The following is a 25,713-nucleotide window of genomic DNA, read 5'->3' on the forward strand; positions in this document are numbered from 1 at the left end:
AATGATAAATGAATACTGCAGAGTGGCAGGTACAAAATCAACATAAAAATCCACAGCTTTTTTTTTTTTTAAAGATGTATTTATTTATGTATACAAGAACTGGGGTACAGGTCAGAGGCTTGGGGGGGGGTGGGAGCATCCACCAGAGACAGAGTGGGGAACAGAACAGGCAGACTGACCGAAATATACTGCTGAGAGGAGCAGCGGGTGAGACAGGAGAGGTCTGCTGTGCCATATGGGTTGTTCCCTGGCTGGGGATCGAACTCATGCTGCAGTGGCTGCGGATTGCTTCATAGGCTGCATCTTAACCCTGTGCACCACCAGGGAGGCCCTAGATCTTTAATAATTTTAAAATGGTTTGCAGAGTGTAAATTTTAAATTCCATTCTTAGTAGTATCAAAGTTTTAAAATTCTTTTTGGTATTAGGAATGGAATTTAATTTTTTCATTTTTTGAATTGTTCATTGCAAGTGTATAAAATACACTTGTATAAAATACTTGCATAAAATACATTTGTATAAAATGAAAGTGTATAAAATACTGATTTTTAAATATTTATCTTTTGGTCTGCAACCTTGCTAATTTTTATAATTGTTTTTGAGTGGATTTCTTTGAATTTTCTACACAAAATTATATCTTCTGTGAATATAGTTTTACTTCTTTCTTTCAAATCTGGATGACTTTTATATCGTCTTTCTTTCTTTCTTTCTTTCTTTCTTTCTTTCTTTCTTTCTTTCTTTCTTTCTTTCTTTCTTTCTCTCTTTCTCTCTCTCTCTCTCTCTCTCTCTCTCTCTTTCTTTCTTTCTTTCTTTCTTTCTTTCTTTCTTTTTTTTTCCTGCCTAACAGCCCTGACTAGAACCTCTAGATCAATGTTGAATAGAAGAGATGAAAGCAAACATTCTTGTCTTGTTCCTGATCTTAGGGGTAAAAGTCTTCTACCATAAAGTGTGGTATTAGTGGTGGGTCGTTGTTGTTTCATAGATGCCCTTTTTCAGATTGGAGATACTCCCTCCTATTCCTAGTTTGTTGAGTATGTTGGCAAGGTGGATAATGTGGTGTCATAAGTGATGACAGAAATAGCATTGAAGAAATATTAGGATATCACAGCAGCAAGAAGACCTATATTGCTTCAAACAGGTTTTGAAGAGCTATGCCTTGTGAGTAATACCATTATTACCTTTGTCTCATGTGAGAGATGTGAAATTAGCTAGTGCAACAGGGTGGTCCCCAGGAAAGGGGGAGGTTCCCTGCCCCACCCAAGGGAGGGTGGAGCTGAGCAGGAAGAGAAGAAGCTGCAGGAAGAGACTGAGGAAGGAAGGAAGCAGGATGGAGCCAGGAGACCTGGAGGAGGCGCATGGAGCCTAGAGACACGTGAAGAAACTGCGCTTGTCTTTGGGTTGTGGACTGGGTGACACAGACGTGGGTGAGACCCTATGGGGAGGTGACAATGGCAGCTTTTATCTTGATGTTGATTTTGCTCTTTTCCTTCCGGGCTTGTCCGGTTGTTTGTGACCCTTTGCTGTGGGTCCCCACTGGAAGATGCTTTAGACTTGTGGCAGGCTTTGGGGCCTTGTTCTGGACCAATCCCATTTGGATGGACTTTTACCCACGAGGGGACGGGTAACTTTGGGTGCTTCATTTAGAAACTAGACTCTTTGCCTTACCTGTATTGTTTCCTAGTTTTATTAAAGTTCCTTTTCATTAAAGTCTCCTATGTTTTGTGTTGATGCGGCGGATGGCAGAACCCATTTAGAATAGTCAGGTTTGCGGGGGTTTGGGCTGCCCCTCTCCCTGTCCTATAACACTAGGACTGGTGTGTCTAAAATAAAGACAGCAAAAGATGGTACTAGACTTGAACAGGAAGAGGTGATATCTAGACACTAAGAATCTTCATGTGCACTAATGAGACAGTACACAAATAAGTAAATACCACTTCCCTACACATTATCTAAATCTTCACTAATCAAACATTGTATCTCACAGGGTCATATATTTTATAATACATATTTAATCAAGTTACTTGCATAATCATATTTACCTGGAATCCTGCATATTCTCAAGGTAGTCCTGAAGATAGCACGGTAAAACTAATGGTTAGGACTATGCACTCTGGAGTCAAATACCTACTTCTACCCATTAGCTATGTGACCTTAGGCAGATTGTCAAATCTGTGCCTGGCTGTCTACATTTATGTAAGGTGAGCAATGAAAATATGGCACTTAGTAGCTATGTTGGAGTTTCAATGATTTAATATATGTACGGTGCTTCACATCTGGCATTTTGTGTTTATAAATGATGCCAATATATAGTACTGCAGCACTTATTTTCTCTAATGTTAAGTTTCATGATGTTAAGGAGAAAATGAATTCCTCTTTGTACCCCCATTGGGGAAATGAATTGTATTTGTGATATAGCTATTCTACTAATTTGGAAACATGGGTTATCTTAAAAATGTCAATAAAATATAAAAATATTTTAAAATGATTTAAATAAAAATATTCTCAGCGTACATTTGTATCTCTTCAGTTATTGCTTTATATTCAGCGGTTAGGGGCTTCTGACCTCTGATATCCTTTTTGGTACCCTCATTTTCTTCAAAGTATCTTGGTGTAAGGCACGTTACAGGCCTCAGAACTGCTAACTGTAGAGTATGAGGGAAAAGGCTGCTGCGGCAACAAGTAGGCTACATCGGGGTACAGCTGTGCAGTTGCAGATGGAAGAACAATAGTCAGAAAACAGTGGACAGAAGAGTTGGGCCGTCTGGGCGCTCGCGAGGCCCGGGGTGCCGACGAAGGTGAGGCACAGCGCTGGGGCTGCGGCCCCGAGGCCCGAGCGGCCGGCAGGGCGGGGTGGGCGAGGGGCCCCAGCCCGGCGCGGGGAGAGTCCTCGCGCCCCCTCCCCAGGCAGGTGCCGGCGGGCGGGAGCCGGAGCGGACGCGCCCCCGCGGCGCCCCCTCCCGGGTCGCCTCCTCCAGGGGGCCCCGACCTTGCTCGCCGCGGGCGGCCGGGCGGGCGCCGTCCCCGCGCCGCAGAGCCGGTGCCTGTCGGGGGCGCCCCGCGCCCCGCGCCCCGGCCGGCGGCCCGTCCGCACCCGGCGCGCCGCGCCCCCGGGGGCCCCGTCCTCCGCGCCGCGCGCCCCGGCCCCCCGCGCGGTCGCCGGCAGCGCCGCGAGGCCGCGCCCGGGAGGGAGGGGGCGGGGCGGGCGCCCCCACCCGCGAGGTCGTCCCGGCGGGCGCACGCGCGGGGCCGCGCGGGGAGGGCGCTCGGGGCGCGCCGCCGCCTCAGCCCGCCGCGCCGCCCGCGCCGCCCGCTCCCGGCGCCCGGCCCGCGCCCGCGCCACCAGGCCGGCGGGGCCCGCGGTGTAGACCCCCAGCCCCGGACCCGCGTCCCCACGGTCCCGGTAAGCGGGGCGGGCGGGGCGGGGGCGGCGGGGCCCTCGGGGGCGGGTCTGCGGGCCGCGACTCCCCGCCGGGGGCGCTGAGGCGGTGTGTGGGCGCCGCCCCCGGGGCTGCCTGTCGGCGGAGACGCCCGCGACGCTGCGTTTGCTGCCGCGGGGAGACCCTGTGTGGCGGGTCCGCGGAGAGGCCGTCTGTGACTGTGGGCTCCGGAGTCCCTCAGCGGGAGCGCACTGGGGAACGCGCGGGAGCCTGAGGAACCTGCGCAGCGGGGATGAACTCCCCACAGAGGACCCCTATCTGAAGAAGGGCCTGAGCGTGCCCCAGAACTGCCTGGAAGGAACCTCTACGGGGAGAGGATCCTGCCATAGTAACTTCCCTGCATCCAAAACATTTTGGCCTTGACCCCCTTTAGGGCTCAGTGTACCCTACGTGTGTCCTTCCAACGAAGTGGAGGGGCAGGCTGCCTTTGCCCATCCCACTTAATACCCGCTCCCTCACCACCTTCCACCTCCACCCACTCCGCCCACCTCCACCACACTCACATCTTAGGATTTTTCTTTTTATTAGTAGCCTAGTGAATTACAAGCTGGATTTTAGTGGCGGCAGGGCCTTCTTCTGTAAGAGCACAGGGATAAGACAGGGAGGGCAGAAGACAGCGAGGCCTCAGACGCATAGACACTTGGAAATTTGGGGCTCTGTGCGTGACTATCCAGAAGGAAGCACATAAGGTGCAATAATTGCTGCTGGCAGATCCTGAAAGAGAAAGTCCTTTGAATGAAGGATGAATGTGTAGGATTGCAGAGCATCACTATGCTAGGCACTATACTATGTTTAAACATGTAACTGGTAACAGCCTCCTGAAACTGAGGTTCAATGGCTAAATTGCTCTTAGATCCTAGGGCACAAAAGGAAAAATAAATCTGATTTTCTTTTTGAAGTTTGTTTACACAGACGCAGCTTATCTACAAACGATACAACCTGAGCATGTGCAGAAGTGATTGACCTTGAGCTGCATCTCAAGCCCTCTGAAGCGAAGGAACCACAGATACAGGGACAAGGGGCTGCTCAGAAGCAAGGGGCCCACCTACAGAAATTCTAAGCTCCAGTTATATGAAAAAGCCTCTTCATGCTTTTGTATATGGACTGCCCTGTAATTAGCTAATGAACTTCAGCTAAATCCACATTCCTTTGCCCCCAGCTCACATTTTTAGCCAATAAAACTTAACTCCTTTATTCTCAACCTCAGTCCCCAAAACCTGTGCAACCTCAGTCCCTTTCTTAAACAGGGAGGCAGATTTGAGTTTTTCTCCTGCCTTCTTGCCAATTGATTTGTAATAAATCTTACTTCTTTTCTCAAAACTGTCATAGTAATAGGCCTATATGCATATCAAGCAACAAAATAATCTATCCTCTGCATGTTAATTAAATTGAAATGCAGATTAGCAGTTTGAAAATGGTTACAAAGGTTGGAGTCATAAAATCTGTTTTTCAGATTTTTTGTGAAGAACTATCAAAGAAAAGCAGAGACAAGAATGCTTACCTGAGTTTAAGAGCTGAAACTATGAAACTTTTAGAAGAAAATGGGAAAATCTTCATGGGAAAATGCCAAATCTTTGGATTTGGCAATGTTTCTTAAGAATTCACCAAAAGCACAGACAACAAAAGAAAAAGTAGGAAAATTGAACTTCATAAAAGTTTAAAGCTTTTGTACATCAAAGGACACTATTAAGAGTGAAAAGCCAACCTAGGAAATGGAAGAAAATATTTGCAAATCGTATGTAAGGCGTTGAGAACTGGTACAAATGAAGAATTCCTCCAACTCAATCACAGAAAAACAAACAACCCAACTTGCAAATGAGGAAAGACATGAATAGACATTTCTTCAAAGAAGATATGTAAATGGTCAACAAGTACATGGAAAGATGCTAAATTATTAGTCATCAGGGAAATGCAAATCAAAACCCCAATGAGATATTAGTTCACACTCACAGATGGTTGTTCTACAAAAATGGAAAATGACGTGTGAAGATGTGGGGAAATTGGAACTCTGGTACCTTGTTGGTGGAAATGTAAAATGGTACAGTTGCTATAGAAAATGTTTCATGGTTTCTGTAAAAGTTAAAAAGAATTTCCATATGATCTAGCAATTCTACTCCTAGGTATATATCCAAAAGAAATGTCATGTGATATGGAAATTGGCTAAAATCCCAAATTTAGTAGCTCTCTCCTATGAACAGAGAAATCAACCATTTCTATTGTATTGGTACCTATTATCCTAGTTAGCCATGGCTCTGACTCTGAGGAAGCATAGTGTATTTTTTTAATTAATTTAAAAATTTTACATTGTTCATATATATATATATTTTTATACAAGCGCTGGGGTACAGACCAGAGGTGCAGGAGGGTGAGAGGATTCACCAGAGACAGAGCAGGGAGCAGAACAGGCAGACTGACCGAAATACACCACTGAGGGGAGCAGCGGGTTCAACAGGAGGGGTCTGCCACGCCATGTGGGAATCTCCCTGGCTGGCTGGGAATCGAACCTGAGCTGCAGAGGCTGCGGACAGCTTCACAGCGCGGCGCTCAAGCCTCTGTGCCACCGGGGAGGCCCTGTTGTTCATATTTTTACAGTATTTGGTTTCTCCCCTCAGGTGTAGTCCCCATAAAAATATCCCACAACCACATCTATGAACCATCACCCCTTGAGGAATCACAGCATATATGGTGAACTTGTGACCACAAAGTTTCTTGAAATGAGTTCTGACAAATGAGTCTTCTCAGCCCCCTCTGGCCCACTTTAAACTAGAGACACTGTGATCTCAAATACATTCTTTGCTTTCCTCTACCGTTTTTCAGTATTCAAGGAAGATTTTTAGGGGCACTTGCTCTGTGTAAGCAGTGAGAACTCTCTTGATCTTCCTTTTTGAATGCAAAGACAATATGGAGCTCATTTGTCACCTGTGAAAGCCACTGATTTTCGCTGCTTCCCCTTTCTCTTTTCAGAGGGTTATTTTGCTTTATTACTGCCCAGGTGACCCTTTCTCCCCGTGTTCTATGAGATCTCTGTGAGTTACAGTTTTGAGTCTTTTACACACCTCTGCCATTCCCATATCAAGAATCAAACGACTTAACATGCAGGATGAAGTGATTTCAGTCTACTAGTAGAGTTGTAGACGCTCCACAGCTGCTATGTATCTTTACAGAATGAGTTATGTGGGAGGAGTTCTCTAAATACCTTCTCATTCTCTCTTTCTTCCCTAGCTCATACTGTGCAAGAACCTCCTCTTTTTTCTGTTTCACTTGCCCTTGTAAGCAATCCCACAGCACTTTATGCAGTTGCTACACAGAAAATGAGTGTGTCTTGCGTATACACAGCTTCCATGTTACCCACATATGCCTTATTTCCTGACAAACACTTCTTACCTTCATTTCATTTTCTACCATTGTGTAACAAACGACAACAAATGTGGCAGTTTAAGACAACACATAATTCTTTTTTTTTTTTAAAAAAAAGATTTATTATACAAGCACTGGGTACAGTCAGACGTGCGGGAGGGTGAGAGAATTCACCAGAGCCAGAGCGGGGAGCAGAGCAGGCAGAAAGACCAAAGTACACTGCTGAGGGGAGCAGCGGACCTCTGGTGGCCGGGAAGCAGCCGGGGATTGAACCGGCGCCGCAGAGGCTGCTGGCAGCTTCACAACCCAGCACGCAACTGCTGCGCCACCAGGGAGGTCCAACACATAATTCTTTATCTCAGTCTATATGGGTCAGGAATCCAGCTTGGTCCTCTGCTTATGGTCTCAAAGAACTGCAATCAAAGTATTGATTGGGCTGCATTCTCATCTGGAAGTTTGACAGGATGAATCTCCCAAGCTCACTCAGGTTTTCTTTGCTGTTGTAGTACCGAGGGTTCTGGCTTTTTACTGGCTGTCAACTGGAAGCCACCCCCAGCATCTGAAGGTCACCCACTATTCCTAGAGGTCGCTTCCCGGTCTTTGCCACATGACCAGTTCACCAAACCAGAGACGGCGCTAGAGTAAGTATGCTAGAATAAAGTTTTATATCATGTAATATAAGCACAGGAGTGACATAGCACTTTTGCCTTGTTCTGGTTATTAGAACAAGGTTATTAGAACAGTTCTGCTCACTTTCAAGAGGCTGGGATTGCATGAAGCATGAACACCAGCAGGTGGGTGGGAATAATCAGACATGCCACCGGAGAGACTGTGTCTACGAATTGTACCAAAGAAAGGTTTAGTTGCTCATCTGTTCTTTCTTTGATGTCATTCAGTCAAATGGGCCTACCTACTTCTTGTCCCACTGTTACACCAACTGCCTCTGTTCCCCCCTCAAATTACCGCAGATTCTTCAACATTCACATTATTCCTGTGATAATATCTTCTATTTCTCCTTCCTTTGTGAGGAAAAGAGAAAACTCCACTTACCACCTAAGACGTAATCACTAGGCATCATTTGTGAGATCCTTGTTAATTGATTTTCTTTTTTTTAACCTGAGTCTCTCTCCTAGGACTTCTTCTAGCACAGGGAAAGCCATTTAATTTTTCTCACTAGCCATTTGTATCTGTCTCTTGGGAGAGTCAACCCACTACGTGCTTTAGCATTCCTGAATATACTTAATGTTATGCCAAGAATGCAAGGCCCCGAATGTTTTCCGGGTCATTTGTCAGGATTGTATTTGTGGTCAGCAACTTTGATAAATACGGTAACACCCCCCACTCTGGACAAAGATGACACTTGCTTTCATAGCTCTTGCTATGGCAGTGTTGTGAGTAATGAGACCTTTATATTGGCCACAGCATTCATAAAACAGCAACAGAATAGTAGCTTAACTGGCAAGTAGAGTAAAATTCCAGAATCTGCAGTTTTTGAAATCACTTCCACTTGTTTTTCTGTAAGTTAAAGCTAATTTTGTTAATTTCTCAGGTGCATCACCTGGAGCTAGCAACCCTGAATTAACCTCCTTTATTGGCCCTCAGCAAAAAAGGATGTAGCCATTGGGAAGGGGACAGAGACTTGATGACTACAGCTGTGGGATGTGAGTGTTCTCTCAATATTTCTAGTCCAGTGGCTGAAGGTTGTTGCTTGAGGAGCTCCTGAGAGGGCCTAGGCAGTGTCTGACAGTCTCTGGGGTGGCTGAAGGCAGAGGCTGTTACTTGGAGGTCCTGGTGCCTGGGGTGAGGGGTGAGAGGTAAGCAGGCTACACATAGCTTAGCTCATCTCACTGTTACCTCTGCGGAGACCCTGAAGCTGGTGTGCCCGTTGACCCGGCTCACCCTCAGTGGCAGCAGGCCCAAACTTGTTGAGGACAAGCATTGGGACCAGCCTGTGGAGTAAAGGTCTTAGGTGTGGGTGTTGCAAGGGGCTGGAAATTCCCACTCTGGGAAGTAGCCACATGCCCTTCAGCCCCAGGCCCATTTGCTCCCGCCTGGTGGGGGTTCCAGGGCAACAGATGCTCCCAGCTTGGCAGGCAGAGCTGGAGAGGGTTATGGCAGGAATTTCAGCTCAGAGGTTGAGCTAGTCCCGGAACAGGGCTTGAGGTGGGCCAGGCCCCTGTAGGCTCGTACATCTAACAAGGGTCAAAGGGCCTGGGTGTCCTGGTGTTCCTGGGTTCCCAGCTGAGGATTGGAAGACCCCCCACCCGACCCCACTGGGGCCAAGCTGCCCTGATGACTGCAGCTTTTACTGAAAGAGCTACTGGGTTCCTGGGAATGCAGCTGCCACAGGCCTGCGGAGGTTATTGGTATTTCTGTGCTGCGTGTAGATGCACCTTCTGTGCCTGCAGTGTGTTCACTCCTTATGCCCCACCAAGGCTCAAGGTCTGCTTCCTCTTCCTCCCCTGCAGTGGACACAGAACCCTTTCTTGTCAGTTTCAGGGGTGGCCAGAGATCGGGTGGACGGTCAGTCTGCTCCCTGGTCTCAGTCTGCTGACAGGGTGTGTTCATCAGTGTCTTCCAGGCCTGCACTGTGCTCCTTCTTCATATCACCACCTTAATTCAAGGTTGTGCTCCCTTCTTTCCTCTCCCTGCAGCAGACACAGGAGCCATCCTTGTCCTCACGCTGTGATGGCCCCAGCCTATAATTGGAGGTTGGTAGTGGTGAGCATAGGGTCATGTGAAGAATTTCTGGGTAACACCCACAAGCGTTCCTTTGACAGGGTGTGTCTGTCTGGCTTTCTCTTCCCTTAGAGTCTGTGTCTTCTGCATCAAAGAGGCTGGAGGTAGGACCTTGCAAGAAACTGGGGATACTTATGGGATGGGTGTGTAGGTGAAGGATGGGGCTGCTGAAGAGGGCAGTGGAATCCCTTGCTGTCCTTGTCATTGTCTTAAAAGCACAAGCCAAGCTTTTGAGGCCAGGACAAAAGGCCAAGCAATTGGGACAGAGATTGGGAGTAAAGGACAAGCAACGGCACAGAAATGCCACAGCAGAGCTTAGAGGGCGAGGGGCCAGGCCTGTCCTGGGGGTGCCTAGGAGGTGGTAGGGAAGAGAGGGGCTTTGAAGGAGACATCCGCACTGCATTTGTGTGTGGGTCTGCGAGACGGGCTGTGTGTGTGTGTCTGCGAGCTTGTCTTGTGTCTGCTGTGTTGGTGCCCGTGTCTGCTGGAGCAAGTCTGACTGGGGGTGTCCCCGGGTGTGTAGGTATGACTCCCGGATGTGTCTCTGAGTTGGGTTCTGAGTGGCATCACCGAATTTGTGTCTTTCTGTTTATGAGTCTGTGTGACTGGGTGTGTGTCCACTTGTCTGTGACCGAGTACGCGAGTGTGCTCTGGTCTCTCCCTTTCCCTGCCCCTTTGCCTGATGCACCCCAGATGCCTGCACTGTTTACTGCAAGGAATGGCTTCCTTTCCCGCTGTCTGGATTCCCATGGGTGCAGCTGCCTGCCCCTGTGGCCTCTGTAGTGGACTTGGCCTTGGGAAGCATACGCTCTGGAAAGTCCCCAATGTGTCTCTTGCCTGGCTGTGGACCCAGAGAAGCTGAAGTGGAGAAGAGGGACGAGGTGGGGAAGGGGGGAAGTTGGCAGCACCCACCCCTCCTCCTGGAAAGAGAGCTCTCCCTCTGGTCCCTTCCCAGGCACCCCCCCCAGGCTCTCACCAGATCCAGTGTTCAGGGTCCTGGCCTCAGCGTTCAGGTCTCTGGGGAGGGAACGGCCAGTCCTGCAAGCCTAGCCGGGCCTGTCAGGGAAGGACTTGCACCTTCGGTGCCTGCAGTGTGTCACTCCCTATGCCCCCACCCAGGCTCAAGGTTTGCTTCCTCTTCCTCCCCCTGCAGAGGACACAGAACCCTTTCTCGTCCTCAGGCTGTGACAGCCCAGGCCTGCGTCATGGCTCCAGAGCCCAGATGGAACACGGACTTTGTGTGACTGGTGGCGCTCAGGGACCCAGCCCCCTGTCACCCAGTGCAGGAAGCAGGTCCCATAGGACTCGCCCCTGAGCTCATCTGAACTCACTCCCCTCCCCCTGGGGCTGTGGCCCACAGGTGCACTCATGAGGCACCTGGTCCCTGGCCTTTAGGACTCAGCGTTTAACAAGATGAGTGACTTGGGGAGAAGGGGCGCTCCTCACTCCGGGGGTAGCTGCCTGAAATTCCCTGCATAGACTCCTGAGGTGCCTCTGCAGAGCCCAGGAAGCCAGAGGCATTTACCATGAGGAGATGATACCTCAGGGGTTCAGGGGTGAGCTCCAGAGTTCCCAAGCAAGCATCCTGACATTCCGAGCAAATCCCACCAATTCTGGAGGGTAAATTCTTTTTGTGCCTGCCCTGAGGTCTTTGTTTCCTTCTTATTTTACCTCTGTAGCCTCAGGGGAGCCAGGGGTGGGTGTTGTACCAGAATTATGGGATGTGCCTCCCGCGTCTTCTCTCAGCGCTTGGCTGAGTGAGGGTTCAGAATCCTGAAGGTTTTGCTTCCAACCCCTCTTTCTGCCCAGGCCCTTAGTCGTGGGACCTGGTGGGCGCCGTGGCCAGAGCTGGCGCGGGGCAGCTCGTCCATGGGAAGGAACCCCTGGGCCAGGATGTGTGCACATTCACCTCGGCTTCCCACCTGACACGCTGGCTCATTCCCTTCATTCTGGGCCTCCTCCCCTCTCTGCTCTGGCTCTCTGCCCAGCTCCCTGCGGGCAGGGGGTTGTACCTGTCACGAGACCTCCTTTGGTGTTTCGGGCTGTTTTTAGGAAAACACCTGGAGGATGTTGGCTCATCAGGCCTGACCCTGTGCCTCCTGGTATGGAGGCCACAGCAGGGCTGGGCTCCCACCCCGTAGGCACCGAGTCACCACTGAGAGGAGGGAGGCAGTCGTGCTTCTTCCCGTCCTCGTGTTTATGCCTCCTGCTTGCAGTGGACACGTTGTGCTAAGTGCTGGGCCCTGTCAGAGGAAGAGCTGGGATGGTGAGTCATCCTGGATTTCCTCAGGAGTCAGAGACAGGGCACCCACAGCCCATGCCCCAGCATGAGGAAACTACGGCACTGCTTTCAAGTCTTGGCTCCTCTGTGGAAGGTCAGAGGTGGGAATACAGAGGTGCTGCTTCTGAGAGAGAGAAAGTGATGAAAAAGATACCCATCCCGTCTATTAGAGCTTGTCTGCTTCCCATTTCTTTCTTCCCACCTCAGCCTCCCTGGTCTTTTACTCTACAAGGTGCCAAACCTGCCCTGTTTGTCACTGTAACCTTATGCCTCACTCTCCACGTGTGTAGAACTTGTCTGTAGTGTCTCCCACTGCAGCAGTCTTCAAAGAGCTTCTCTGCACAAGTGATTGGCATCCGTGACCTTTCTATGTCCATCTGGCCTCTTGTTGACAGCCACCTCTTGGGCTCAGTAGTAAGGTCCATGGTAACCTCCAGATACATCTCCACCTGTTGCTCTCTTTTGTTCTTTAGACTTCTCACCTACCCCAGCTATAATTCCTTCCCAGCTCTTCCCTCACCCCTTCCCACACTCTTTCCCAAGTAAGAGAAACTGTTCATCTAAGCCACTGTGTCCTCCCTCATTAATGCTGCCTTCTCTCTACTTTCCACCAGTGAAGTGTCAATGCTTTCAGCCAGTCCTATTCCTGGATTTTGGCATTTGCTACCTGTATACCACATTAATCCTGCACTTTTGGTTAAGACCTGTCACGTCATCATTTTATCCCTCCTGACTGCATCATTCCCATCAGCATCTACCATGCCATAATCTGTCGCCTCAAAACAAAAAGAAAACCTCTAAACATCCCACTTCATCTGATTGCTATTTACTCGATTTTCTACACTTCTGTGGAACAACCCTCCTTGGAGTGATTGCATTGGCTATCACCAGTTGTTTTCCTTACATTCTCTTTTGAATCCACTCCAGTCATGTCTTCTTCATCCAAGTCTGTTCTCAGGCCATGATGATTTTTGTGTTTCTAGATCTGATGGTCAACCCTGAAGCCTGCTCTTATCTTGACAATTTGCAATGTTTTTATGCAATTGTTCACTTTTCCTTGCAGCAGTTTCCTTTCTTGGCTGCTAGTAGACCATACTCTTCTTGTTTTACTTCTTCCTCCTTTGCTTATTTTGTCTCCTCTGCTTAATGTTTCCTCTCCTGTCCCCCAGTTCCTTATTGTTGTGATGTCTCAGAGCCCTGATCTTCGATCTCTTTTATTTATGTTCATTCTTTTTGATCTTGTCTCATTGTTTTACACACATCAACCCATGCATGCATGCATGGATGCTTGCATGCATGCATGCATCCATCCCCTGTAGCCAGGACCCTCCCGAGCACAACCAGGCTTATGTGTTGAGAATAGACTGTTGGAGCTATGGCCTCAGAAAGAATTTTTGAGATTTGGTATGATGTTGTTGCAATAACCACAGCAGCAGAGGGAGTGAGAAGTGGTCTTGCTCTGAATTCATTTTGGTGGTAGAGACAATAGGATTTTCTGATGGGTTGGATACAGACTGTGAGAGATAAAACATGGATGACATTTTGGCCTAAACGACTGGTACAAGAGAGTTACCATTAACTAATGTGGGAAATACTGTAATTCGAGCAGACTTGGTATGTGTGCTTGGCAGGTGGGAGGGCAGGGAATCAGGAGTTTACCTTTGAGATGACTATGAACATCCAGGTGTACATGTTGATTAGACTATTTGGGCATATAAGGCTGTCTACCCCATAAGATCACGATCTCCTTGGATCTCCTTGGAGGCGAGGCCTTGTTGGTTATTGTGTCTGGCACGGTTCCTGGCACATAGTTAGCACTCATATTTTAATTGTTGAATGAGAGTGCTGCTCAAGGTCATTTTTGTGACTTCTTTGCGACCCTAGGATCTTTATCAACTGATACTTCCTTGTATGGCAGGTCCCCCACACGTCACAGCACTCATCACATTGATGTAATGATTTATCCCTCCTCTGTCTAGACTTTGGATTAAAGTACTGTTAAGGTATTACTATGTGCTAGACATTATCCTAAACCCTTGGGTCATGAGAAACTATTGTAATTATTTAGGAAAGAAAGAATTATAAACGGAACTATATGCAGACACAGTAAAAATAGAGGAAGGAGGCCAAGGTGAGACATGATATAATTAGAACCCAGTGAGTGACTCGATGTATGGTCTGAGCAAAAATGTGGATGTGTAGTGACACAACTCCCTGATGCTGGAAAACAGTTTGGTGCGGTGGAGTGTGTTTGAAATCTTTGAATTAATTTGCATTGTTTTTGGAGCAAAATAATTTCCCTCGGGCTGTTGCTTTTGTGGTTGGAGCTGAGGGAAGGCCTAGAACAGAGACGCGACTTTGGGAATAACAAATTATTTCATCGTAACCGAAATTTTAGGTGTGGACCTAGTTATCCCCCTTCCCCAGATCAGAAACTGGGGGTCAGAAATGTTAAGTATTTTGTCAGATGTCAAAGTTAGGATTCTAACTCTCATGAATTTTTCCAATTCCATTCTTGTGATTTTAACCTTAGAATCTGCACTCTCTCCAAGGGTCACACATTTAGCCTGACATTTGTAAAAACACATGATGGAGGATTTTGCAATGTTTTCCTTGTGTTGTAGTTTGGTTCATGTTTATTGTCTTTCTCAAAATCATTCTCTGGCCACTTCAGCCAGAAGTTTCCTTCCAGTGGGAAAGGGATGACCCAAATATTTTACTCATTCCTAACATTACTCTGAGTAGAAGCAGAGCCTTAAGCAATGCTGTCCTGCCATAGCCTCATTAAGGGCCTGGGGCTCCTCTATTCTTCCCAGGAGAATAATACCTACCCCAGCCTAGCTCACAGGAGAAGGTGCCTTCTCAGGCTAAGGGAAGATGAGTGTGATGGCCACTGTTACGTGACCCATTCTGCGGCTCGGGCTATAAAGGCCACTACTGGTAGTGTGCTCCTGTTCTCTGGTGGTGCTGGGGCAGGGGGTGGGAGTGCAAACTGGACAGGAAGCAAGAAAGAGCTCTAGGAATTTGTCAGTAGGCTATTGGCAATAATTTGAGAGGCCGCCTAAAGCAGGTCTGCTGGAAAACACATTAGTTTGTGTGTGAAGGAGTGTGTGGATAGAATGTAGTTTGGAGGGGGTTTACGTTTCTTAGCTGTCGCTCCCATCTCAGCGTGCCTTTCAGCGTTTCCCCACTTCATTCCAGGGGATTCAGAAAATTTCATGTATTTCCATTCATGATAAACATTTCCCTGAAATAGCAAATTATCGAACATTCCCAGTGAAAGATACAGGGGACCCAGTCTCACTTCAGTTCTGAGTAATTCATGAGCATTAATGTCACCATCTCTCTGTTACCATCGAAGTGTCTGTGCAGTTCGCTAAGACCGTCCCCTCGGCAAGGAGCTTTCTCCTGCTCTGTTGCTTCCACATCACAGTGTTACTCTGAGTTCCCCCTTTGCTCTCCTGCAGCACAATGTGTTCCTCTCAGGGGGCCATCCACAACACACTTGTAAACAACTCCCGTGGCCCTGTGTCGTGCTGCTCCTGTGCCTCTGTGGAGCAGAACTCCCTCAGGAAGTTTATTAGATTTGCTGTCACCATTTGCTCTTCCATTCGCTCTTGAATCCTCTCCAGTCATGCCTTTACCTCCACCAGTCACCCAAATCTATTATTTTAAAGGGCATGAATGATTCGTGTGTTGCCAAATCTAATGATAAACTCTGAGCTTCATCTTGACCAGTTGGTAACTTTCATGTATTTGACCACTTTCACCTGAGCATATCTTCCTCTCTTGGCTTCCGGTATACCACACTCTTCTGGTTTTCCTCCTGGCTTACTGGGTAGTCTGTGCTTATGGGTCCTAGTTTTTCCCTCAATTTTTTAATATTGGAGTGTCCCAGACCTGGTCCTTAGACCTCTCCTGCATTTATACTCATACTTTTGGTATTTTTAACAGTATCATGATTTTACATACATGGATTTCTCTCCCTCCTTCTCTCTCCCTCTCTCTCTTTCCTTCTCTCTCTCTCTCCTCACTTTCCTGTCATCTATAGCTTGGATCCTCCTCAGGCACCCATACAGTCTGAGAGAAGTAGAGAGTTTAGTTGTGATGCAACTACAGTAATCACAGAAGCAGAAGAGGTGAGAAGTGGTCATGTTCTGAATTCATTTTGAATACAGAGACAATAAGGTTTTGAAGGGTTGGATTTCATTTAAAGAAAAAATATGGCACCAGTGTTTTGCATCTGAACCACCAGCAAGATGGAGTTGCCATTAACTGATGTAGCAAGGGCAGCGATTGGAGCATATCTGGTATGTGAGGATAGGTGATGGTGGGGTGGGGGAGGGGGAGGCAGGAATTAACCTTTCTATAATTGAGATGAATATTGTACATCCAAGTAAATATGTGGATTAGAAACATCTTGGACATGTGAGCCTGTCTGTTGCATGAGATCATAATCTCCATTTTGCAAGTCGGTGTTTTGTTCCTTATAGTGGTTTATATAGTTCCTTGCATGCAGTAGGGCTCATATATGTTAATTGTTGCATCTAAGATGCTACAGAAAGTCATTTTTATCCTGATCCCTCAGGGTCCACATTCAGTTTAGTACTTCCTCCTGGGGCAGGAGCCCCTGTTCAGTAGCACTCATCACACTCATGTAATGATCGTTTGTCAACCCAGCCTAGAATTGGGATTCAAGTTCTCTTAAGGTATGCCTCTGTGCCAGCCACCCTCTTAGGCCCTGGGGATAGCAGACAATATTCTAGTCTTCAGGAAGGATGGAAGAGAAACTGATAAAGAAGAGGCAGTAAAAATTGAAGAAAGGTACAAAGTTGAGAGACATCATATTAGAACCAGTGACTGACTTACTGTTTGGGCTAAGCAAAAACATGGATTGAAGTGATACCTTCCCTGGCATTGTAAAAGAGTTTGGTGGGGGAGCAGATGACTGTTTAGACATTTTGAATGAATTTGCATTGTCTTCACACAACAAGGCTTCACTCACTGCTCTTCATTACACTGTGGGCAACTGACTGAAACTCAGGTTATTCCCTCCCTGCCCTAAACGTTCTTGGACCTTAGGTTGTCAACTAATTCATTTGCATGTGAAGCAAATGGGCTTTTTCTCTTATGATGCCATTGTTGGGAACATGTCAGCTTCTGTCCTGGGGACTCAGAACTGATTCATTGACATGCTCCCTCCTGCGCCCCTCAAGGCCCTCCCTGCCTTTGGGGTGGGGGACAAGCCCCCATGTCCTACTGTGATCTTCATTCTGTGCCTCATTCCACGAGCTGATAGGCAGCGGGCGTGGTATATAGGCCGAGCCGCCCAGACCAGCTGTCCAGAGGATGTAACTGACAGAAGGCAGGGGACAGAGGGGGGAGAGTCTGTTACTGCACCTGACATCCGTCATAGTGACTCTGTGCTTTCAATGCACGCAAAGCCCTTCTTCAAGCTTGGAGCACTGTGGAGCGGCTCTAAAAACCTTCCCTCCAGGCTGGGGGCGTAGATAGATGCCATCAGTGAATTGAGCCTGTGGCATTCCTGGCCACTTGTCGTCAGTGCTGCCCTCTGCTCAGGTCCTCATCCACAAGCACATGGGGCTGGAGGAGGTGTGGGGCAGCCGGTCAGCTTGCATGTGGGGTAAAGCTCCTTTCCTGGCTTGGGAGGACATGTTAGCTTCCTCGTTGCCTTCCCTTAACTTGGCACGGCGGAGAGAAGGAGCAGAAGACAACTGTTTGCTTAGAGAATAGAGTGTATTTGAGGTGGAGTGGGTCGCCCCTCCCGCACATTACTAAAACTGACGGTAGCAACCTCTCCAAGGGACGCAGACATCCCTGGTTGGGGAGTCTGGAGCAGCCCAGGTTCCCCTCCGAAGTGAGCCGAGCGTCAGGGTGGGTTCCCTGGTTGGGTGGCATTAACCCCTTGGGGACAATGCCGAGGGCAGTATGGGGGGCGGCCCAGGACCGAGGCCAAGTGGGGCTTACGGGAGTGGGTTCGGAGGCGGTGCCGGAACTTGCTGTGTGGGGAAAGGAGGTCACCTGAGCAGGCTGCGGCCGCTTGCTTCCCCGGGAGGAGAGCTGTGGCCTTGGGGCCCCCTCTTATCTTCTGTGTCTTGCTGTGCCCCAAGGGGCTTTTGGCTGGAGCCAGGATCTTTTCAGCTTTGCCTTTTCTGGTTTGGGCCACTGTTGGCACTGTGGAGGGCATGGAGTACTCATGCCCTTTGGCTTTTGGCTTGGGGTTAATACAGTTGAGAAAAGACTTGATCTTATTTCTCAGGCCAGATTCTGGAAGGCTGGGCCTCTTGTGGCTGTGGACTGGCATCACCTGCCCCTGCAAAAGCTGCCCTTGCAAAGTTTGGGCTGGCAGAAGCTTACCCTGGAGGGGCGGGCCCTGCGACGCCCGGGGCACCACAGGCCGGGCATTCTGAGGCATCCTTGCTGGCTTGAGGATGACACCGCCCTTGGTTGGACTGTGTGGCGGGTCATCCTTCGCAGATTCCCCCGCCCCGGGCATTCTTGGAGCTTGCTCAGGGAGCCAGGGCAGAGGGCGATGCTGGGGACTGGGTGGGCAGGAAGCATCGAGGTGAAAGCGATGGCTGCGTCGCCAGAGGCTGCTGCGCGTCCTGCTCAGAAGCGTCCTCACTGGACTGGGGGCCTCGGCGTGGGGGTTTTCTTCTCTAGTTGAGGAGAGTGCGAGGCCCGCATCCCCTTCTCCGTGACCCCCCGCCGGTTTGGGCTTCCCTGGCTTCTCTCTCTTCTCTGCCACCTCTGGGGCTGGGGCCCAGTCTGTGCACTTGTCTGGGCTTTGGGCTTCAGGGCCCCAGGGCTTCTCCAGGCTGCCGTCGTTCACACCGGCCTCCAGCCGGACACAAAGCACCTGCGCCTTGGTCATGTCCTCAGTGGGTTGCGCGACCTTGGAGGCCCAGTGGGCAGAGCCAGGGGATGAAGCTCTGGAACTCGGCTGCGTCTGGCTCTGCTGCCCTGCCTGTAACGGGGAGGCCAGCTGGCCTCGAGGGCTGAGCCGTCCTGGATCTGGGGTACGAGGACTGTCTGGTGGGAGGGGGAGCTCCTGCGGCGACGTGTTCCTTTGGTCGTGTGGACTTGCGAGGGCCTCCCATGTGGATGCATTCTCTGAGGTTGCTCCACCATGTTCCCTGGATTCCTTTGCCCGCGTGGGAATTCCTAGCTGTATCTCTAGGGTCTTCTTTCTGAGGTGGAAGTTGAGTTTGTTCACGATGGGGCTCGGCGGCTCTGACTGGCTTTCCAGAGGCTCCGGCTCCTCCGTTTCTTCCACGTGCGCTTCAGCCTGGACCTCCTCTGCCGCGTCCTCACTAGTCTCCTCGGCACCTTGGAAGCCCGGCTCGGGACTCAGACACGGCTCTTCAGACGAGGTGATCTGAGTCAGAGGTGCTGGTGGGGTTTGGGCAGGCCTGGGCCCCGAGTCTGTGGCTTCATCTTGGGGAGCGGTTTCTGGGGTCATGGCCATGGAGAGGGCCACATAATAGAGGGCAGGCAGCCCCGACAAGAAGGCCAGATACTTGTGCCGCAAAGTGGTCTCCAGTTTCTCAATGGCTCCTTTGGACAGAGCTTGGGGCACCTTAGGGTGTTCAGCGACCACTTCTGGTGAAGCCTGTTGCTGCTGATCAAGCGGCGTTGGGTCTGGCGCCAGAGGCGAGTCCTTCTGTGGCTGGTCAGGGTCACTGGCTGCCTGTAGCTCTGAGGGCTCACTTTCTGGGCTGCAGGTCTGGCCCCCGGGAGTTTCGCATTCCCAGGAGCCACCTACACCCAGCGGGACCTTTTCCTGCTGAATCTGTCCACACTTGGAGTCGATGTGGTTCTGCAGTATTTCCTGGGCCTGCGCAAACAAGTGTGGCATAGGGACTGGCACTGGGTCCTTGAAGGGCGGGAATGGGCCCACAGTGCCAGCGGGCTCTCGGGAGACACCCTCGCTGGCTAGCGCCGCGCTGCGCCAGGCTAGAGGCTGCTGGTCGATGGACAGGAGCAGCTGGAAGGACTGCTGGATCTTCTGGGGTAGCCCCCAGCGGTTGTGAATCAGCTGCCTCTGGAGGTGGAAATCCAGCAGCCTGCGGGCTTGCTCCGGGAAGAGAAGGATGTCCTTGGTGAGGACTGAGACGGGCTGCCCTGGCCAGGAAGTCTTCAGTGTCTCAGGAGACGGGGCTCTGTCCCAGGACTTATGTGGAGCGGGGCTCAGAGCATGCTGAGACCTCTGGAAAACAGCTGGCGAGCCCCACTGAAGCTGCAGATGCCTCTGTAGCACGTGCCACTCCAAGGCCTCACACTCGGCCCGAGTCAGAAATGGGATATTGGTGTGAGCTTGCGGGTGGTCAGAGGGAGCCGACTGGTTGGGGGAAGATGGGTAAGGGGGTGGGGCTGGCTGGGGTGGAGTTTTAGGGGGAAAGGGAAGGAAAGAGAGCTCCTTGAAGGGGAAAGGATCGTTCAAGGGAAGCTTGGACATGCTGTTTTTGAGTGAGAAGCCGGGAGAGCCCAGGACGTTGGCCACCAGGGACTCGCTGTGCAAGGAAGGGAGTCCACAGAACAGCTGGCTGTATTTCTGCTGCCAGGGGTCGACTGTCTCACTGGCATGTGGCCCAGGCAGTGCACAGGGGCCACTTAAGTCCTTAAGGGCTGGAGACAGCAAGGCTAGATGGTGTGGGACTTGCTGGTAGCGGTGTCCTTGGTCGGCGGTGTTGATGGCCCACTCAGAGATCCAGAAGGCCTGGGTGGCCTGGCCAGCCAGACATGAGCCCCAGGTCTGGTAGGAAACAGTCCCCAAATTTTCAACAGAGAAGTTAGGACTATCGCAGTGGATGGGAGAACCGGGTTCGCTGTTTTCAGGCTGGCAAAACAGCGGTGGGTTGGGCATGTGCTGCCTCATGGACTCCTCCACACGCCTGGGGAGCCCCCACCTCTGGAAGTGCATCCATTTTTTCACATGTACCTCAAGAAGCCTCTGGATGTCAGGGCTAAGGATGGGTGAGTTGGCAGGGAGGACAGTGTCCATGTGCAAGGGGACAGGATCTGTCAGGGTGGCGGTGGTGATCTCTTGGTTGACGGTCAGCAGCGAGACCTGGGAGTTCATGGGCTGCTGCCCCTGGTTCTCATAGCTGAGGCTGGAGTTGGTCTGTCCCGTCAGCTGCTGAGTCACTGGAGCCCTCGGCTCTTCCAACACGGAGACGCACATATTCTCTGGTCCTCTGGGCACCTCTGGCCCTTGAATTTGCTGCGTCAGCTGGAGGTGTTCAGTCCAGTAATCGTGGATGCTGACTGCAGTGGGTGATTGGACCATTGACCGGGTGAAGGATTTCTGGTCGGAGAATTGTGCCGCCACGGGGGCTGACAGTGGGAGAGGGAGCTGTTTGGAGCAGTGGGCCTGGTGCTCTGGACACTGCTCGACAGGCTTACTAGGCATGGCCATGCTGTCTAGACAAGGGGAGCCCTGAGGGGGCCCCACTGAACAGGGGCAGGTCAGGCTCCCACCCTCCAGCAGATGCTTGATGTCCAGAGCCACAGCATTGCAGGTGTTGCAGCAGGGATCCGCACACAGGAGCCGCCGCACTCCTCCCTCCCGAGGAAGCCAGTCCTGGCTGGAAGGGAAACACGCCAGCCATTACCGATGGGGTGACGTCTGCATGTCTGCCTGCTTGGGCGCGTGGGCTCTGGAGATTGGCCCTGCCCTGCCCCAGACCTGGGCTCTACACTCCCAGCATGTCTGAGCCACTCTTTTCAGGAAACTTTAGGCAGCACAGGGATGGCTGGTGAGGGCCTGGGGCTTGTGGGCGTGGCCGCAGGGAGGGAGCTAGGGAGCACAGGGCCCCAGAGCCTGGGGGATGAGTCCTCTGTGGCCCTGCTGACAAGCTGAGCCAGCAGAAGGGATCCAGGGACATGGGGGAGTCAGCGAGTAGCTGATGGGGCATCTCCAGGATCGTCACTGGGTACACCCAGAGCCATGCACGTTTGGGGCTGAGAGGCCACAGCCTGCTGCTCAGTTCCCAACATGAGGGAAATGAGTTCCTGGGGGGAACTCTGCATCCTGTGGCCGGTGCTGTGTCCTCAACACCGCCTGAGAGCCAACCCCATTCTGTGGACCTTAAGCAGAGGCTAGAGTGACAGGCTCCTGTCTGAGTGCCGTCCCAGGAAGTGACTTCACTGGAGACAGAACCAGAGCAGGTGATGGCAGCTGATGCGGCCAGAGTCCCGGGGACTGTGCCTGAAAGGGTGTTGCTGTCAAGAGACTATGAGGGTGGTGGCTTCTGTCTGCGCTCACTTAACTCCTTCTGTGGGGAGTGCAAACCCATGTAGAGCTGCTTGTTAATTACATGCCAGTCAGGTCCTGGATTCCAGGCCTGCTGTGTCCCTGTCCAGAGCAGAAGTGCACACTCCCCCCTCGGAGACGTCTCATCCCCGTGCCCTGGCTGCCTTCACAAGCCGCGCTCACCTCCTCCCAGCTTTATCCCTCCCCACCCCTGCCCCAGACTGAGCTGAGAAATCAGCACAGGCCATGTGGGTGCTGGAGGACTGCAAAGAGCCAGGGATCACCTTTTCATGACAGAGAGCAGCTCCCTTGGCTTCTCAGCTTCTTTCCTGGAACACCCCCTAGCTGAGAAACCAGGAGACAGTGTCACTGGAGCAGGTGAGGATCGGGGATGCCCAGAGGCCTTTGCAGCAGGGGGGGCTGAAATCCCAGCAGGCACTGTGTGAGGCACATCTGTGCACAGAGGAAGGGGTTTCAAAGCGCTCCCCACCCATCCCATTTGCTGCTCTCAGGGCCACTGCCTGGGGCCCATTTCATCCTAGCAAGACTGAGGTGCAGTGACTGTCACAGAGTCAGGAGACTAGTAAGTGATGCAGCGAAGGGCTTTTGCCTGCCGTCTTCACCCCTCACCCTTGGGTCAGAATTTTGCAACATTCCCTAGTTCTGACCTCCCACCTCGGAGAATCTTCTGGGAGAATTTGGGAATTGAATCCTTAGGTGGTCAGAGCATCTGGCTCCTGGCAGCTGGGGCCATAGTGGGACAGGATCCCTGGGAACGTGGCCCACAGGGATGGGTTTGGGGAGAGACTGGCACTTTACCTCTTGATGCTCCTGCATCTCTTGCCCTTTGCTTGACTTTTCGGTGTCGCTTAAAGACAAAAAGTTGGGGTGTGAATCTGGGATACCATTTTGTTTCTCATGTGCAAGCTGAGTCAGAGGCAGTAACATGTCCTAATTCCTTCTCTTTTTCTGACTGTCTTTCGTTTACTGTCCCTTGGTGCTCCATCTTTTTAACCCCAGCATTTCCGCTGTCTCCTCTCTCTGAGTCAGTTGGGGTTCTCCCAAATTCTGTCCCTCCCTGTGATTCCAAGTAGAAGTACTGTGTGAGGCTTACAGTGAAAGAAGAGAGAGAGCAGAGAAGATGAAAGGGTGCGTGAGGCTAACAGCCTAGACTCCTGCTTATAAAGGCCTTAGTAGAGCACTAAGCAGAGCAGGCCTCTCTATTGGCAGGTGTCTGCAACTGTCAGGCCAATGCCCTTTTAATAGGTCTCCACCTAAGCCAAATAGAGCATCTGATTTTGCAGTTAGAACACATTGCAGGGAAGTTTTTCTAGACTCCATGAAGGTGTGATTTCGACATGGTAAGAGGAGCAGCACTGAGCTCCTCTGAGGCTTACTTAGTTCCATCACAATCAGAGTGTTTCCCTACCTGGCAGCAGCACTTTTTAGGTTCCAGCCTCAATCCATGGTAACTCCTTTTCACTTTCCAGATAATGAGGATCATAAGTAAGACGGAGCCGTAGGTATACAAGTGGTATCCACCATCCCACGGAAGAAAAGTCGGACTCCACATGGTCTTAGCCTCATCAGCACGAGGAGCCCAGACATCCCTATGTCTAGGCATTCAGGGTCCCGGTGCCTATGACTCCCAGTGCTCCCCTTTGTCCTCCCCGCCTCCCAGACGACGGAACCAGGCTACCCGTGTGCATCACAAAGCCCTTCTGTTTCTCAAGACTGGTGTAGTGCCCAGGACCTTTGTGTGTCTTGGGAAGCTCATGCGGTGGTCCTCTGTCGATGAGCATGCCTGACTCTCTGTAAGGGTTACAGAGCCTAGGACTGAAGGTGTCCGCTCATAGGCGATGCCTGTGTTCCCATTCTGTCTGCTCTTCCCTCATCACACTTACACCTCCTTCATGACGACTCTGGTCACCCATCCCTAGGGCCTGTTTTATCGGGACACCCATTAAGGATGAGTGGCCGAAACAATCCTTGTGCAGCTCCTCTGCCTGTATGCAAGTGTATCAGGGAAGCACCTGCGCTTAGCGAGGGCAGAGTCTGCTTGTGGCTGGAAATGGAGAGCTCTGATATCACAGGGGATGGCGTTCACTCGCCACAGGCACATAAAGGGGACCATGGCCGATGTGGCAGGGAAAGGCCAAGGTGGCAGCGTTTTTAAATTTATTTTTTTAAATATTTATTTTTTTATGTCTACAAGAGCTGGGGTACAGGCCAGAGATGCAGGAGGTGAGAGGATTCACCAGACACAGAGTGGGGAACAGAACAGGCAGATTGACTGAAACACACTGCTGAGGGGAGCAGTGGGCGAGTCAGGAGAGGTCTGCTGTGCCATGTGAGTTGCTCCCTGGCTGGGGATCGAACTTGTGCTGCAGAGGCTGTCGATTGCTTCATAGCGTGGTGCTTAATCCCTTGCATCACCAGGGAGGCCCCTGTTTTTAAATTTAAACCTCTAGAAGAAGTAAACCTCTGCGTGGGAAGTGACTAAATACTGCCTTCCATGGGGCATGTGGGCAGGGCTCACTTCTGGAGTGCTGTCCACATTTTGTTTTCCAGAGCTTCCCTACACAGGAGACAGCGCCCTGCTGTCCTCATGATTTTCTGTAGAGATGAGCCGCCACCTCCACCTGAGGGTGAGAAAGTAACTGTTGCTTGGGGATCTCCTTACCTGCTCTGCGTGCGTGCTCTTTACCGGGGAGGGTTTTGTTGTTGTTCAGCTGCATTCTGATAACTTTTAGGCAGGACAGGCGTTTCCAGTCAACCCAAGACCGATCTCTCTACGCCTTGACTGCTGATGTGGATTTTACCTCCTTGGCCACCGTGGATATTACGATTTCGATATCCCAGGATTTGTGATTTTCCCTGAGGGAGTCTTGCCCTCGGCACAGTTGCTCAAGTCATGACATTCTTGACTGAGAGTCTCTGAAGAGCCTCTTTGGCCCTTCTCTGGGACCTGGCCCTCCACCCAGCTGGCCGGTGAGGCCTCACTCTGTGCTCTTCCCTAAGGTGGGCCTGTGTCAAGGGTCTAAAGACATTTGAGTCACGTTGTCTTCCTGCTCTCAAGATATTTAGGCGACTGTTTCTGAGATAAGACTATCACGCATGAGACAAGAGTGATCGATCTAGAGTAAATAGAAATATATACTCAGTTGTGGGTCCCAGGCAATAAACATCCCAATTCAGAGGAAAGAAAGCATAATGCAGATCAGAGTGGTCAGGGAGGGCTCCTGAGTAAAAGACATTTTAATTTTAGAATTTACTTTTGAATATTTATCTTAAATATTGTGATATTGTTAAATTCACTATTTAGTTTTTTCCAAATTAATGACAATATTATATGTCAATATGTCTTTTTCAATAAAAAGGCTTTTTATTTCTTATTTTGTTGAACTTGCTAGAACTTTATAATGGTAGAGAGCAGACATCCTTGCTTTGTTATTGATCTTAGGGAGTAAGCATTTTTTTTCTTTTTGCTGTCAGACTAGATAATTTCAAATGTCCTATCTTTAAGTCTGCCAATCCTTGTTGCACAAATCTGCTATTGAACCTCTCTAGTGAATCTTTCCATTTATTTATTGTCAGCTCTAGAATTTTCATTAGGTTTCTTTTT

The 25,713-nt window shown here is 50.4% G+C and overlaps 1 protein-coding gene and 1 long non-coding RNA gene across 5 annotated transcripts in view; one reads left to right on the top strand and one right to left on the bottom strand.

Annotated features, from left to right (window-relative positions):
* The window catches only part of LOC129144931 (uncharacterized), a 126,996-nt gene that overhangs the window by 41,033 nt on the left and 60,250 nt on the right, over nt 1–25,713 (top strand). For 2 of the 4 annotated variants that reach the window (XR_008549771.1, XR_008549769.1), the window contains exons 1-2: nt 3,339–3,398; nt 7,299–7,433. This is a non-coding gene — a long non-coding RNA (uncharacterized LOC129144931). Of the gene's footprint in view, nt 1–3,338; nt 3,399–7,298; nt 7,434–8,341; nt 8,454–25,713 lie in introns of those variants that run through there. The other 2 variants (XR_008549770.1, XR_008549772.1) reach the window with 2 other exon arrangements.
* LOC119231364 (protein FAM205A-like) lies at nt 17,475–23,755 on the bottom strand. Its single transcript, XM_037493139.2, has 4 exons — nt 23,518–23,755; nt 22,908–22,956; nt 22,373–22,433; nt 17,475–21,420 (listed from the first exon to the last, which is right to left on the bottom strand). Exons 1-4 carry the CDS (start codon nt 23,710–23,712, stop codon nt 17,703–17,705), a joined length of 4,023 nt encoding a protein of 1,340 aa, XP_037349036.1. The 5' UTR covers nt 23,713–23,755; the 3' UTR covers nt 17,475–17,702.

This window comes from Talpa occidentalis, unplaced genomic scaffold (genome assembly GCF_014898055.3).
Source record: "Talpa occidentalis isolate TD23 unplaced genomic scaffold, MPIMG_talOcc4v2.1 talOcc4.7, whole genome shotgun sequence".
Classification (NCBI taxonomy): Eukaryota; Metazoa; Chordata; class Mammalia; order Eulipotyphla; family Talpidae; genus Talpa; species Talpa occidentalis.